General features: G+C 41.3%; 1 protein-coding gene across 6 annotated transcripts in view; it reads right to left on the reverse strand.

Annotated features, from left to right (window-relative positions):
• Window positions 1–207: 207 nt before the first annotated feature.
• Window positions 208–14,768, reverse strand: part of p2ry1 (purinergic receptor P2Y1) — a 36,293-nt gene continuing 21,732 nt past the window's right edge. For 4 of the 6 annotated variants that reach the window (XM_048542593.2, XM_048542596.2, XM_048542594.2 and 1 more), the window contains one exon: window positions 10,225–14,108. In XM_048542593.2, coding sequence (XP_048398550.1) covers window positions 12,978–14,063 — 1,086 coding nt within the window. In that variant the 5' untranslated portion in view covers window positions 14,064–14,108 and the 3' untranslated portion in view covers window positions 10,225–12,977. Of the gene's footprint in view, window positions 1,792–5,382; window positions 7,100–10,224; window positions 14,109–14,768 lie in introns of those variants that run through there. The other 2 variants (XM_048542599.2, XM_048542598.2) reach the window with 2 other exon arrangements.

The raw sequence follows: 14,768 nt of genomic DNA on the forward strand, positions 1-14,768 counted from the left end.
ACATGGTCAGCCAATTCCACATTCTAAACACTCACAGGCTAGTCTCTGAAGCATGTTTTTATGAATATCTTATGTATCTATTATTGACCATCTTGTTGCCTCTCCCACCAGTGAAAACATCAGTTGGTAATAAACTATTCAGTAAAAAAATGGAAAAGTGTCCAGAAATGATATAAAACATACCACGAAAGATGTTCATTGCTTTCAGATTTTATTGTTGCAGTTTTGTTACTGGTCTCCGTGTTATACTGTTGAAGTCAATGAGCTGTGCTCTTTGATAACATGCTAAGTTTAACACATTGTTTTATCCTGGCATGCTGCATAAGTACTGAAACTGCATGCGACAACACAATGCATCGTACAAAACACAAGCTGAGTACATTGGGAGAAAGAGAGACTGTGAAAAGGCAGGCTGTTGTCATGCTGACAGTTAATGGTCACCAATTGACAAGAAAACTTTGGAGCATACACAGGGAGGGTGGAAGAGTTGTTTTGATGTAAAGGTTATGAGATTATGGAAAGCTTTATCACAATTGGCTATTCAATCTCAGTTAATCATGACCTTTGAGGGGGATCTGGATAACTAACCACTTGAAGAAAAAGATGTTAAAGAGAATGGAATGGAACTTGACAGATGATCCTGCTGTGGAACAATGAGATGAATTATTTCCTTCATTTTTTCAGTTCTGAGACTCCAGCCTGTTTTAACATCAATCAATACAACACTGTTTCCACATGGTATTAGAATGATGGTGTTATCTAATAAAACATACAATATCCCATTACTTCATTTCTGAATCCTGCTTTACATTAGGACCTCTTGATTTCCTCTGTTCATTTGTTTCTGTAAGAGAGAAAATTAATTGAACAGCATTCACAGGCAATATGAGCACTCGAGGCACTGCATCCATCCTTTTTATGGGTAGTGGGTGTTAATCAATTTGTGGCAATGGGTATTGCTTCAGCTAATGTCATGGACAAGAAATGTAGCATTTATCATAGAATCCCTACAGTGTGGAAACAGGCCCTTCGGCCCAACAAGCCCACACTGACCCTCAGAACATCCCACCCAGACCCATCCCCTACAATCCACCTAATCTACACATCCCTACTGACAATTTAGCATGGCCAATCCACCTAGCCCGCATATCTTTGGACTGTGGGATGAAACCCACGCAGACACAGGGAGAATGCGTAAACTCCACGCAAGCAGTCGCCTGAGGGTGGAATCGAATGCGGGTCCCTGGCACTGCGAGGCAGCAAGTGCGATAGGGTTAGGGTTAGGTTTACTTTATCCACTGTTTTTTCCACAGCTTTCACTAGCAGCTTTGTATTTTCAAAGTAAGAAGGTCATTGACCTTCAACATTAGATTCTCAACTTGTAAAGGACTGGAAGTGGATGTGCTGGAAAATTTGCTCTACTGTACAGTGCACTGCACAATGGCTATCCTTTCCACTCTGGCTTATTTTAATTGAAATGGGTTAGTGTGTTTGAGGGTTGAGCTGGGGATGGGGAGGGGCACGATGGTGGACAGCGTGGGCAAGTAATGAGAAGTAGTCAATTAGCCCACTTAAGGTGCCAATTGAGGACAGTTCAGACAATTGATGCAGGCTTTTCCAGACAGCATATATCTCCCGGCTCAATGAGGCTGCCACCTGCTGGAAGATGGAGGTACATTCCTTGTGGCAGGCCGGTGAGCCAGCAAAGCCTTATTTATGTCCACGTCCTACATCATCTCCGCTTCACTTTATGCCAGTGATTGTGAACCTTTGCCTTATGTGAGGTTGAGCCTGGAATTTAGAAAAAAGAAGAAATTTCAATTGCATAGCAATTCCCTCTGAGCCTGCCATATCGAGACGGCACAGGGTCCTGACACACAACTCCCAAATATGTTGAAAACCCAATGACTTGGCCATCACAAAATCTAGACAAACGTCCGTAACAATTGATAAGAATGCACGGGTTGCAGCGTTTCTGAACTGTGGATGGATAAGTTCAGCCAAATCTCTTTTTTTTTCATTAATAGTACTGCAATTTCCAGACTTGGAAATATATCACTGCTACTTCAGTGTCGTTGGGTCAAAATCCTGGAACTTCCTTCCTAACGGCATTGTATCTCTGCCTTCAACGAATGGACTGCAACAGTTCAAAGAAGACAGCTCACCATCACCTACTCAAGACAACAGAGATAGGCAATAAAAGCTGCTTCACCCCAAATCCTGTGAGTAACTTAGAAAAAGTAAATTCCGTTAACTCACAGGTGAAATTCAACAACTGTGCATGTGCAAAGTGGGCAAATTGGACTCTTGATAAATATCTATGACACACCATTTCTGCTAAATATCCTGTTGGTATACACAGTGACAGTGAAACATGTCCATCTTTATAAATTTCACACTCTTGCAGTTATCCATCACAAACCCTACTTGCTATATATGTGAACATTGTGTGCCCTGCTGTTCTGGAACAATCCATTATACGCTTCACTAGAGGAAAATGTCATCATCACTGCCCTTGGATTTCAATTCCTCCCTATCATCTCTGCTCACACTCCTATCTTGTTGACAGCTATTGTGATGCAGTCTACACTCAAACAGGCTGATATGTAGAATGTGAAGCCATTTAAATGAGTGAATTTACAATACAGCAGCAAGATTGGGAAGAAGAGAAAAGTAAAAATATACAACAGCTTAAAATCAGCAACAGTAAGTAATTTATAAGTGTCAGCCATTGCTATTGGGTTGTTCTGATACTCTAAATCTGATGGCGGTGGAATCAAATTCCAATATTTACTAATTAGAGAAGCAGTTTATGAAGACTCTGAAAATTCTTTCATGTTTTGTCTCAAATTTCCACTCAGTGAGATTATATTGGAAACTGCAGTGTGTGTTGTGCAATATTATCATACAAATAACTTCTGCATTCATTTAAATTTTTCTTTCGTTATTTTCACAAAGCATCAACCCACTATCCTTACATGGATAAGTTCTCTTAAAAAAAGGGGGCTTGATAAATTAAAATACAATGCATGTAGATAATATCGGAGACTGTGAACAGGTTAGAAAATATGGTTAGAAATTCTATATATTTTACAAATATCTTCTTTTCCTAATCACTTATTCAAGATTTTATTTTTGTGGGATTTAAACATTTTTTAAAAATAGTTGCTTGTCAGTACAAAATATTGCCGGAAAAAAAACTCATTGGTTGAACCTTTTGTTTTGATTCATGAGGACAACTTGCAAGGATACAAACTTAAAGGGAAAATCAACATTTATATTGCACGACAGGAGAGTACTGATTGGTTGCCAAGTAGATCCTGATTGGTAGAAGTGTTGCCATCTAAAATGTACTCAATAATACTGATTGACAGTTAACAGCCAAGCCATGTTTAAAATTTGAACCAGACAGGTTGACTTTAATCGATATCTAATGTCGGTGTGTGATGCCAGATACGTAGGCCGCCACAACTCCCAAATATTGGGGGTGGGGGGCTTATGTTAAATAACATTTCCCTTTGGATGTTCACAACAGTTCCTGCAGAAATAATGTATACACACACTGCGCCTGTTTCAGATTTTAGAAAAGGTGTTAGCCATTTGCTGGTTTAGTCCTCAAGGCAGCGGTCTTCCTACCTATATTACTTGTACTCTTGTCTAATGCTCTGATGGACGCAAGATAAGAGCTGCGCCTTTTATTAGCAACTCTAAAGAAACTGCAACATGAAACAATCTACATTTTCTGAAGAAGAATTCTGCAATATTTTAGCTCCATAACCTATCTCTGAGCAGAATCTCCACAATGTTCATCTTCGCTTACATCTCCATTATTCAAACTTTCTCCCTAATGGCACTGTTGTGTCAAGAATCCTTGGCTTCCCTAAGCCTTATAACATATAACTTTAAACAAACTAGGAGAATCTTTTTAAATTGTGGCCTGAGTGTAAAAACACAACCTCTGAGCACCAAAATATTATTGGAGATTCCAATCTTTACATAAAGGCCAGTGGGAATCATCCCCTTACAAACTGAGACTGTACGTCAAATGAAACTTTCAAAACTGAGATTGATAGACTTTTTTAAGGCAAAATTACTGAAGGATGTGAAACCCAAGTTTGTAGGTCAAGTTAAGACGTAGTCCACCAACATCTAGCTAAAGTCATCCAGGCTCAATGAGCTGAAAAGCCTATTCTGATTTCTTTATGACGATTAGCTGAGATCAACTTGTTGACTTAATTGAATCTGTCACTGTCCCAATGAGTGTCCTCACCCCTACTCTGTGAAATCAACTGTTGCATTGCATTTATGCAAAGTGGGACAGGGGCTGTATAGCCAACTCTGGATTGTGAAGAAACATCCTGAAGGTGAAAGATCTCCTAGAATTCCCTCTACAACTAGAGCCATGTTTTCCTGAAGTTCTGAAAGTTTTCAACTCTAGAGAGCAGAACTGCAGTGAGAGAACACTGCAACAAGAAACATGTAACCTCGGACCCACTGATAGTGGGGCACTTCTGTGTTTGTTGCACCCAAGCTGGACAGCAAAGTCTCCTCAATGTCCTCCTTAAAGCCCCATTACTTCAAAACTGTCAGAAACTCTGCAGTATCAGGGGCAATGCAAATGAGTTGCCTTCCAAAATTGGTGAGAAATCCATAGAACCAGTTCTACATTTAACGTGAAAGTCTGCCCACACTCCTAGTTTAATAAACATAAAATCTCTTCAGTGTAGAAGCGGGCCATTTGACCTATTGAGCACACACGAACCCTCTGAAGGGCATTTCATAAGATCCACGCTCCCCACCCCACACTGTTACCCTGCATTTCCCATGGCTCATCCGCCTAGCCTGCACATCACTGGACAGTACCACCCCACCCTCCCCACTTTGCATAAATGCAATGCAGCAGTTGATTTCACCGAGTAGGGGTGAAGACACTCATTGGGACAATGACAGATACCGTAAAGTCAACAAGTTGATCTCAGCTAGTCATCATAAAGAGATCAGAGATAATGGGAACTGCAGATGCTGGAGAATCCAAGATAACAAAGTGTGAAGCTGGATGAACACAGCAGACCAAGCAGCATCTCAGGAGCACAAAAGCTGAAGTTTCTGGCCGAGAGGGTCTAGGCCCGAAACATCAGCTTTTGTGCTCCTGAGATGCTGCTTGGCCGGCTGTGTTCATCCAGCTTCACACTTTGTTACCTTATAAAGAAATCAGAGTAGGCTTTTCAGCTCCTTGAGCCTGTTCTAACTTTAGCTAGATGCCGGTGGGCCTATGTCTTAACTCTACCAACAAATTTGGGTTTCACATCCCTCAATAATTTTGCCTAAAAAAAAGTCTACCAATCTCAGTTTTGAAAGTTTAATTTGACATACGGTCTCGGTAGATTTGTAAGGGAATGGTTTCCACTAGCCTTTATGTAAAAATTGGAGTCAAAACTGCCTGTGCTTCAACTTAAAGGAGCTAGATAGAGAAGAGAGACTGCGATCATTTTCCTTAGAGCAGAGAAGGCTGGAGCGAGGGAGGATTGGGAATCTGACTGAGGTGTGCAAAGTGCTGAGTAGTGTTCAGGATAGATAGGGAGAAACATTTCCCCTTAGTAGACAGGTCAATAACTAGGGGAACAGTAAGGTGCAGAAGATTCAGAGGGGATTTGAGGAAAATCTTTTCACTCAGTGGGTATGGGTTTTTGGAACTCACTGCCTTAAAGGGTGGTTGAGGTGGGAACCCTCGGGACATGTAATAACTACTCAGGAGAACATTTGGAACGTAATTGTCTACAAGGCTATGGGGCAAGTGCTGTTAAATGGGATTAGAATAGATGATGTTTGATGACCAGACACGAAGGGTCAAAGAATCTCTTTTTACTGTGGGAAAACTCTACGACTCTCTATGACTGCTCAGGTTTCAGTCTGTCAGCTGCTGCCCTTTGTGGTAGTTCAGTGAACTCCAAAGTGCAGAAATTTGTGGATGGTGGCCCTATTTTTTTCAAATTCCTCTGTTAACCTGTTTTTTAAGGGGACTGCTGTTTTGGTTTGAGTAGAGCGGAGCGATGATTTTGTACAAGTGTACAAAAACAGACAAAACAACATTCTGAGCTATCTTCAAAATGAAACTTACGGCACTTTTTACACAGAAGACGTGTAATATTTCCTAACTGCCAAGGCAGTCCCTCAAAATCAAGGATGACATGTTTCTACTCCAGTCGTGCACTGTTCTGAATTGGCTGACAGGTGTAAAGCACAGACCTGCGGATTTTGCCACATGTGGGGCAACTGGGTAGTAGATGGGTTTCTTTTTTGGCAGTTTTTGCACTCCCTTCAAAAACTTGGCTTCAGTTCTCCATCATCCTGTTTAAGTCTCTCGGGTTTCTTGGCACCTTACTGAATAAACCATCTCTGTTTTGATACATTACAAGAGTCAGATAGTGAATTTGACCTTCTTTCCAAAAATGCAAACACAGGTGTCCACCTTCGCCTCCAATGTGCCCGCTCAGTCTTCAGCCTTGAGGGGGGAGGGTATTTGAGGACCACGATCTCAAACCCAAGAGAATGGTCACTGTGTACTGGGCTGTGGTAGTCCCCATGCTCCTGAATTGTTCACAGATGTCAAAGGCATGCAGCTAGCACTGCAGGAGTGCCAGCAATGGTGCCTTTGCAAGATCCTCCATGTCCAGTTAGAAAGACGAGCAGTCCACCTCTCCTGCACCAGCTGGTATAGCATTAAGGCAATGAGTGCTGAAATTCACCTCCACAGACTGGCACATGACAATCGTAACATTACATTGGACACTTACAGCAAATGCCCTGTATGAATTCTGGTCACAACAGGAAACCACCAGGAAACATGCTCGAGATATCGTCAAACTATCCCCTGTTGAAATCAGCCAGAGGTAATGTGGAACCCAGAAACAGGCTATTTAGCATAAGTGATCCATATGATTGTTCACTTCTTGATAGAAACTTATCAAAGGATTTTCATACAATTGCAGTGTTGATTTTAATAATTGGTGAGTTTGGGTTGCTCATGTCAATACCAATAAGAGAGAGTTCAAGCTCTTTTCTAGCTGGAGTAGACTCAGGGTCTGTCTTCTTATCCTATCTGTCGTAAAAGAAATGACAGCACTTTTGATGTAGGACCAGACATCAGATATAAGAAGATATTAATAATATCACATACTGTAACTTAAGCTTGGCAAACACAGTTTGAAAAAATAATATTCCATTGGAAATTCCATTGCAGCCCAATCTTTGTGATTTGTAGAAGTCACTAGGAGAATGATAGAAGTTTCCATTTTCCTAATAAATTTTACAGAGTACATGGATAGTGCAACTCACCATTTCACCCCACTGAAAATCATTTCCACAATTCTGATGGGAGTTGAGAATTTTGAAATTTGAAACTGAGATTGTAAATTTTCCTTAACAGGTTCACCCTTCCCTGACATCACTGCAACAATCCCACTCCCTACTTCCTGAATGCTGGTTCAAGTCCATACAGCCAATGACCCCTTATCTCAGCACATCTGCCTACAAACCCTGACAGACCCTTGGGAATCCCTGGCTCCATATGATTGGAATGATGTGGCTTTTGAGTGAACTTGTATGATCAGTGTGCATAGTCATGCAATAATTTCTGTAATACCTTGGCTTTATAACTGACAAGTCATGTATGCGTTTACTATATCTTATTGTATTTGCTGCTGTATCACTTCATTTTTGTTGCAACTTCTCAGAAAGAAATGCAGTAAATAGGGGAAATAGACCAGTCAATTCTTTCAGCCTATTCAATATCGATCATGGCTGATCATCGAACTCTGTTCTCTGTTTTTGCTTTCTCCCCATACTGTTTGATCCCTTTAGCTCTGAGAACTATGTCTAACTCCTTGAAAACATTCAATGGTTTGGCCTCAACCACTTTCTGTGGCAGGGAATTCTACAGGCTCAACATTGTCTAGGTAAAGATATTTCTTCTTGTCTCAGTCCGGAATGACACATCTCATAACTCTAGACTGTGACTGCTTGTTCTGAACTCTCCAGTCCTTTGAAACATCCTTCCGGCATTTACCCTGTAGTGCTGTTAGGATTACCTTGGAGCCCTGTGAGAATTTTATAGGCTTCTATGAGATTCCCTCTCGTGAATATAGTCTGAACTGACCTAGTGTCTCTTCACTAATTCATAATCTCACATATTTAATATAGGTACAGGCTTATCGCTGAGATTCTGAGACATATTAAACCCAATTTGGAAAATATACATGAGATAAGTAAATCTGAAAATAAGAATTAATAGTAATAATGAAAATAATAGATTTCTATGACACTGATCTGGATCACTGATGTCCTTTAGGGAAGAAAACTGCCATCCTTACCTGGTCTGGCCTACATGTGACTCCAGACTCACAGCAAAGTGGTTTACTCAGAACTGTCTCTGAAACAGCCAAACAAACCACACAACTGGAAAAAGTGATTAAAACTGTTGTTATTCAAGAAGGATATCATCACTATCCTCCCAGTAGCAATTAGGAATTGGCAATAAATGCCGATGATATCTGCATTCCAAGAACAACTTCTTTTAAAAACGGTGCAACTCCAATCTGAGTTCTGAGGAAGAGTCACTGGACCCGAAACACAAGCTCTGATTTTGCTCCACAAATGTTGCCAGACCTGCTGAGCTTTTCCAGCAATTTCTATTTTCTTTTCTAACTCCAATGCAGTTCATTGTTATCCAATAAACTATGAGGAAAGACTAGGGTTTAAATTTGGCACCTTGGGTAAGGGACTGTTTATAGGGTTGAGATGGTGGGAAGAAATAGATGTATCTCAATAGACATAAATGATTAAAATGTTGGAAGCAATGTCAACTGGTCACCTGGATGTGTGAGCATAAAGTGAAACTAATGTGAGGCAAATTAGGAACTGTATTTAAAATGGTAAGCCGCTGGGTGAGGACACAAAGGGAAGGTTAGATTTTGGCCCTTCAGGGTTGCATATATGAACATAATGAATAAAAAGGCTGGACAGCTCTTTAATGGGACCCTGGGCTACAGTTTTACATTAATTCCAGTTTCCCACCCTATTTCCACATTACTTTAGTGTCAAACAAACTACCAATTTAGGCCTTGAATGTCCTCAATGACTGAAAACCCACAGCTCTCTGAGGGAGAGAATCTAAAAGATTCACAACCCTCCAAGTGACTGGAAGCCCTAATCCTGTCAGCCTGAATATAATCACCAGTGCAACCTTGCATGAAGCCTCAAAAAAACCTTGAACTCTTTCCCTCAAATTTGGGGAAAACTCAAATGGAAAAACTTATGAGATAACACTGTGTGAAGCTGGATGAACACAGCAGGCTGAGCAGCATCAGTGGAGCAGGAAAGTCCTTTCATTACCATTGGAAATCTCTAAATACTTCACAGCCATTGAAATGCTTTTTGACGCAGTTACTCTTTTAACGTTGGAAATGCAACAGCCAATTTGTGCACAGCAAGCTTCCACAAACAGCAATGTGATCACATGACTGCTTTCCCCATGCTGTTTGAGGGAAGTCAGTCTACGGGTGGGAACTTCCCTGGTTCTCTTTAACTTGGAACAATGGGCTGTTCAACATCCAAGTAGGAGGGCAGCAGACACCTCAATGTTACATCTTGGCTGAGTGTCTGCACATCAGTCAGTGCAGCACTCTGGGAGTATGATACTCCGCATTGTTTCTTTTACCTGTCAGAATTCCTGCAGTTTGGATATCTAAGTTAATATTAGCCAAAAAAGCAAGCAAAAATAGGGGGCATATCGTCTCTTTGAAAACTGTCAATAGTCCAACTGCTGCCTGGGAGAAGATTGGTTGCTCTCCCTCCTCATCTCCAATGCAGGTGGATTTGAGCAGGATCAATACTGCTTGGGGTTATTTTTAAAATTTTAAGCAGTTTGACTTTTTTGCCCACGCACAATCCCCAACTGCATGCTGTAGATTAAAAGTCCCTTAAAAGAGCGAGGCAATTGGATTACATATCATTGAACCAGATGAACAGAATCTGGAGTTGTCGGATGAAATTTTAGATACACACACCTATTTATCAACTCTAAGTGGTTTCAAGCAGATGTGGGCTTCAAATGCAATGCAGCAACATCAGAAAGCATGTAGAGAATGTTAACCACCACAATTTAAAATAAATACATGAATCAGTGGCTTAAAGATAATGCACAATAATATTACACAACCTGAAGCCTTGGAGTGTCACCACATTAACATGAGTGTTTAATAGTAGTTTGGGAGACGTTGTCACAATATTAAATCACATTGGAAACTGATTTCTATATCGGCTAGTTTCAGACAGCACCAAACAATGTGCAGCTTCCAAAAGCCATGATGAAATCAAACTGTGCTAAAACCTTGCTACACTAAGGCTATTACTGTCGCTGGGGAAAACACTCCCAGAAAATAACATGGATTAATGTCTTGCTGGTTTTGGAAGGGGAATAACACAAGAATTATGGTGATAAAAATGGGAAATACATTAAATATAATGGAGTAAATGTTCTCTTGCTCTTTTAAAAGACGTGGTATATTTCATTGCAACAAATAAAATATTCTAGTATGATTTGTCCAATGAAAGTTAGGATTACAGAGAACAAAACACCCACAAAACACACGTTTTCTTTTGCAAGACTGGCAGACTGCAATAGTTCAGTTGCACAATATGACTCATCATTTCAATAAATGGTTCATTCTCACCTGATCAAATCTCACAATGTCAAAAGAATTGATACAACACAGTTTTATATGGTGTGGGATCAAAGTTGAATGGAGCTGATCTTTACCTTGTGTGAGAGTGTAAAATAGGTTACAGCTTTGATTTTCACACTTCTAACAAATCTCCTCCCAACTGTGGAGATGTCCCCGATCCCCAAAACCATTTGCGTAAACCTTTTCCCTGTGCGGTGTTCACATCTTTCCTAAATTACGGTGTCCAGAATTGGACACACATACTCCATATCTTACAGTATTAGCGACATTGTGAGCAAAGCAGGAAATGAGCTACTACCATGGACAGTAAAGCTATCCCTGTATTGTAGGGACTGTAGAAGCATTAGTGCTACAAGGGCCAGCTCATGGATTTCTACGTGCATTGTGACATTTTACTGCAAACAAGCATTCTCAACTACACATCTTGCCACCTACATTCATAATTATGATGTGCCCAACATCACTTCAACAATTTCCACTTTCCTGGCATTAAAAACTACCCCTTCACTATGGACGTCCAATATCCTTATGTCTCCATCCCTCACTGGGATGCTCTGACTGCTCTCTGCTTCTTTCTTGATCGGTAGCCCGAACAGCCCCTATCCAATGCCACCTTTCTGTGCCTGGCTGAGTTGTTCTTTCATTGAACAACTTATCCTTTTCAGCTGTCTCACTTCATTCAAATAAATGGGGTCTGCTTAAGCTTGTCATTTGTGCATGTAACATCAATAGATGTCGGAGAAGTAGGCCATTCAGCCCATCGAGCCTGCTCTGCCATTCAATGGCAGCATGGCTGATCTGATGACCCTCAAATTCACTTTCCTGTCTTCTCCCCATAACTGAAAATTTGCTTACTGATGAGAGATCCTCATCCATTCTGCGTTCCACTCTACTCAGGCCTCATCCCACCATTCTTTCCCCGGCACATTGATGACTATTGTCGCCATTTCCTGAGCAGAGTGGGCAGCCAGGATTTCTCTTAAAGCACGCCCACACAATCTGAACCTGCTAAAGTTCTAAACATTTTGTGTAAAAAGAAAATCATGGCCTCCAAGAAGACCTTAAATTTAGATTGACTTTCAAAAGGTTCTGTTGAAGAGCAATGAGTTGGCAAATGGATGCAGAGTCACTTGCCCCACCTGGTTGCCAGCCTCAGGGAAGTGGAAATGTCAGGGTAATCATGAGTAGAAGTATCTAGAAGCTCTCAACATCTTCTACAGATGCACCATTGAAAGCATACTGTATGGCTGCATAGCAGCCTGGTATAGTAACTGCTCGGCCCAGGACTGTAAGAAACTACAGAAGGTGGTGTGCACAGCCCAGACCATGACGGAAGCCGACCTTCCATCCATGGACTCTATTCACATGACTCACTGCTGTGGAAAGGCAGCCAACATCATCAAAGACCCATCTCACCCTGGTAATGCTCTCCGCCAACCTCTTCCATCAGGCAGAAGATACAGAAGCCTGAATGCAGGCACAAGCAGGTTTAGGAACAGCTTCTTCCTGGCTGTTGCCAGACTGTTGAAGGGACTCTAGCCTCAAATAATGTAGTCTGCAATGTAACCTGTTTGCCACTGAGACTTTCTAATCTGTACATCCTTTGCTTGCTGTGATCTGCCTGTACCACTCATAAACAAAGCTTTTCACTGTGTTTTGGCATACGTGACAATAAAATCAATCAAACAATCAACTGAGCTTGAGGCACGTTCACTTGGACAGGGTGCATTCCAGATCTCTGCCAAGTCATCACAGGGAGGCGCTGTAAGCAGCAGAGAGCAACTACCTCATGAGGTCACTCAGTGTAGATCTTCCCTTCTATGCTTCCTCTGTGTTGAGTTGAGAATAGTATGAGGATGCTGAACTTCCCATGTGGGCACAGGAAAAGCACTGAGTGGCAAAACGAAACTCTTTTCAAGCCATGGAAGAAAATCTACTTTTCTGAAATTAAAAATTTCAGATTCAACTGTGAGCGATTTAGTGCTCCTGAGTGCAAGGTGGGAAACTTCAACAAAACTTGTCATTTGACAGCAATACTCAAATGGTGATAGATTCAGAAGATAAACAGTTAACTATGCACAGTACTCTTGAATTTATAAATGCTGGGTGCTTTACTCTCCATTGTTTCCTATATTAGATCAAAGCTTTAAGTTGATAACGATCTCATGAACACAATTCTTACTGTACCTCCAAGAAACCTAAAAAGAAATGTTGCAAAATTCTCTAATACAAAGTTCAGAGAGAAGTGTCACCGTTTTGTGAAATGTTCGATACAGCATGAAGTGGACTGTCTTCACTCCGAAACTGTAGGTTGGTCTCACCTCGCTTAGACATGAACCTACTAGCCGCAGTAGTGAACCTTCTCCTGAAAGTGTCTCCTGCCAAAAAGTACAAGATAGGGTCCACACAGCTATTGAGGCTGGCAAGCCCCCGGGTCACTTGATAAGTGGCGTAGACCCTCTTATTCCACTCGCATGTCTCTGGCCCCTGGTAATAGAGTCTGGACTGTAGGTTTAGGTTCTTCATCACATGGAAGGGGAGATAGGAGATGGCAAAGACGGCCAACACGATGATGACGAGACGCACAGACTTGCCCCGGAGAGGTGTCCTCATGTCGTTAGATATTAAGGCCTTCACGATAAATCCATAACAAACCAGAATGGTGGCGAAGGGGATGCAGAAACCAAAGAACGTAGTCAGCATGCTGTAAATGAAATAAGTGCCCAGGAGCTCTTTAGACGTTGTATCATAACATGTAATTGTTTTATTTTTCCTTGGCCCGGTTCGGGAGAAGTACAGTATTGGGGAGATCCCAGCCATGACCACAACCCACACGCACACGCACACAATAGTGGCCGATTTTTTCTTCAACCTGCCCAGTGACTTCATGGGGTGCACCACCCCCGTGTACCTGTGAACACTGATGCAGGTCAGAAACAAGATGCTCCCGTAGAGGTTAACGTGGAAAATGAACCTCTGCAGTTTGCACAGTGCCTCTCCAAAGATCCAGTCAGTCTTGTTAAAATAGTAAAATATTAAAATGGGCAGAGAGAAGACGTAGAAGAGGTCAGCCAGGGCAAGGTTAAACATGTAAATGGTGATGCTACTCCAAGGCCTCATGTGAAAGATGAACATCCAGAGAGCAACACTGTTTCCAATGAATCCAGTGACAAACACGATAATGTACATGATAGGCAGATAGTAAAACTGGAAGCCCTTGTTCAAGGAGCAGGTTTTGTTGATGCTAGCAGTCAGGTCACTGGTCAAATTTGAAAAATTTGATAACGCCTCCTGCATTGTATCCAACTCAAGGTCTTCCATTTGGCATCAACAGAACGGTGTGCCTCCCTTCAAGAAACAGAACATCTGAAACAGCAAACAATCCAGTTTAAGCTTGCATGATTTTTTTGGGAAACAATCTGACTCATTAGTGATATCTTTTCTTCAGAATATTGTTCTCATTCTACAAAAAAGTTACCAAAGGTGCATAAATGGTCAAAGTAATGGTGCAAAGAAAGACCAAATTTGCGTTCATGCAGAATAGCATAAAACATAGGAGCAGTGATAGGCCATTTGGCCCACTGAGTCTGCTCCACCATTCAATGAAATCATGGCTGATCTGATAATACTCAATTCCATTGTCCTGCCTTTTCTCCAATACCAACAATTCTCTTTCTGATGAAAAATCTGTCTATCTCAGCCTCAAATTAAATTAACCACCCAACTTTGACAGTCCTCTATGGTAAAAAGAAACAAATCCACAGGTTCACTATTCTCTGAGTCAAGAAATTCTTTCTCTGTGATGTATCTGGGCGACTACTTACTCTGAGACTTTGCCATCTGATCCTGACTGTCCCATGAGGTAAACTAAACTCTCTGTATCTATCTTGTTAAACCCCTCAAAAATCTTAATGCTTCATTATGGTCATCTCTAATTCTCCTAAATTCTAATGAATAACCGACTCGACCTCTCTGCATAAGGAGATCTCTCTCTACCCTGGATTAACCTGGTAAAATGTCACTTGG

Source organism: Stegostoma tigrinum, chromosome 14 (genome assembly GCF_030684315.1).
Source record: "Stegostoma tigrinum isolate sSteTig4 chromosome 14, sSteTig4.hap1, whole genome shotgun sequence".
Lineage (NCBI taxonomy): Eukaryota > Metazoa > Chordata > Chondrichthyes > Orectolobiformes > Stegostomatidae > Stegostoma > Stegostoma tigrinum.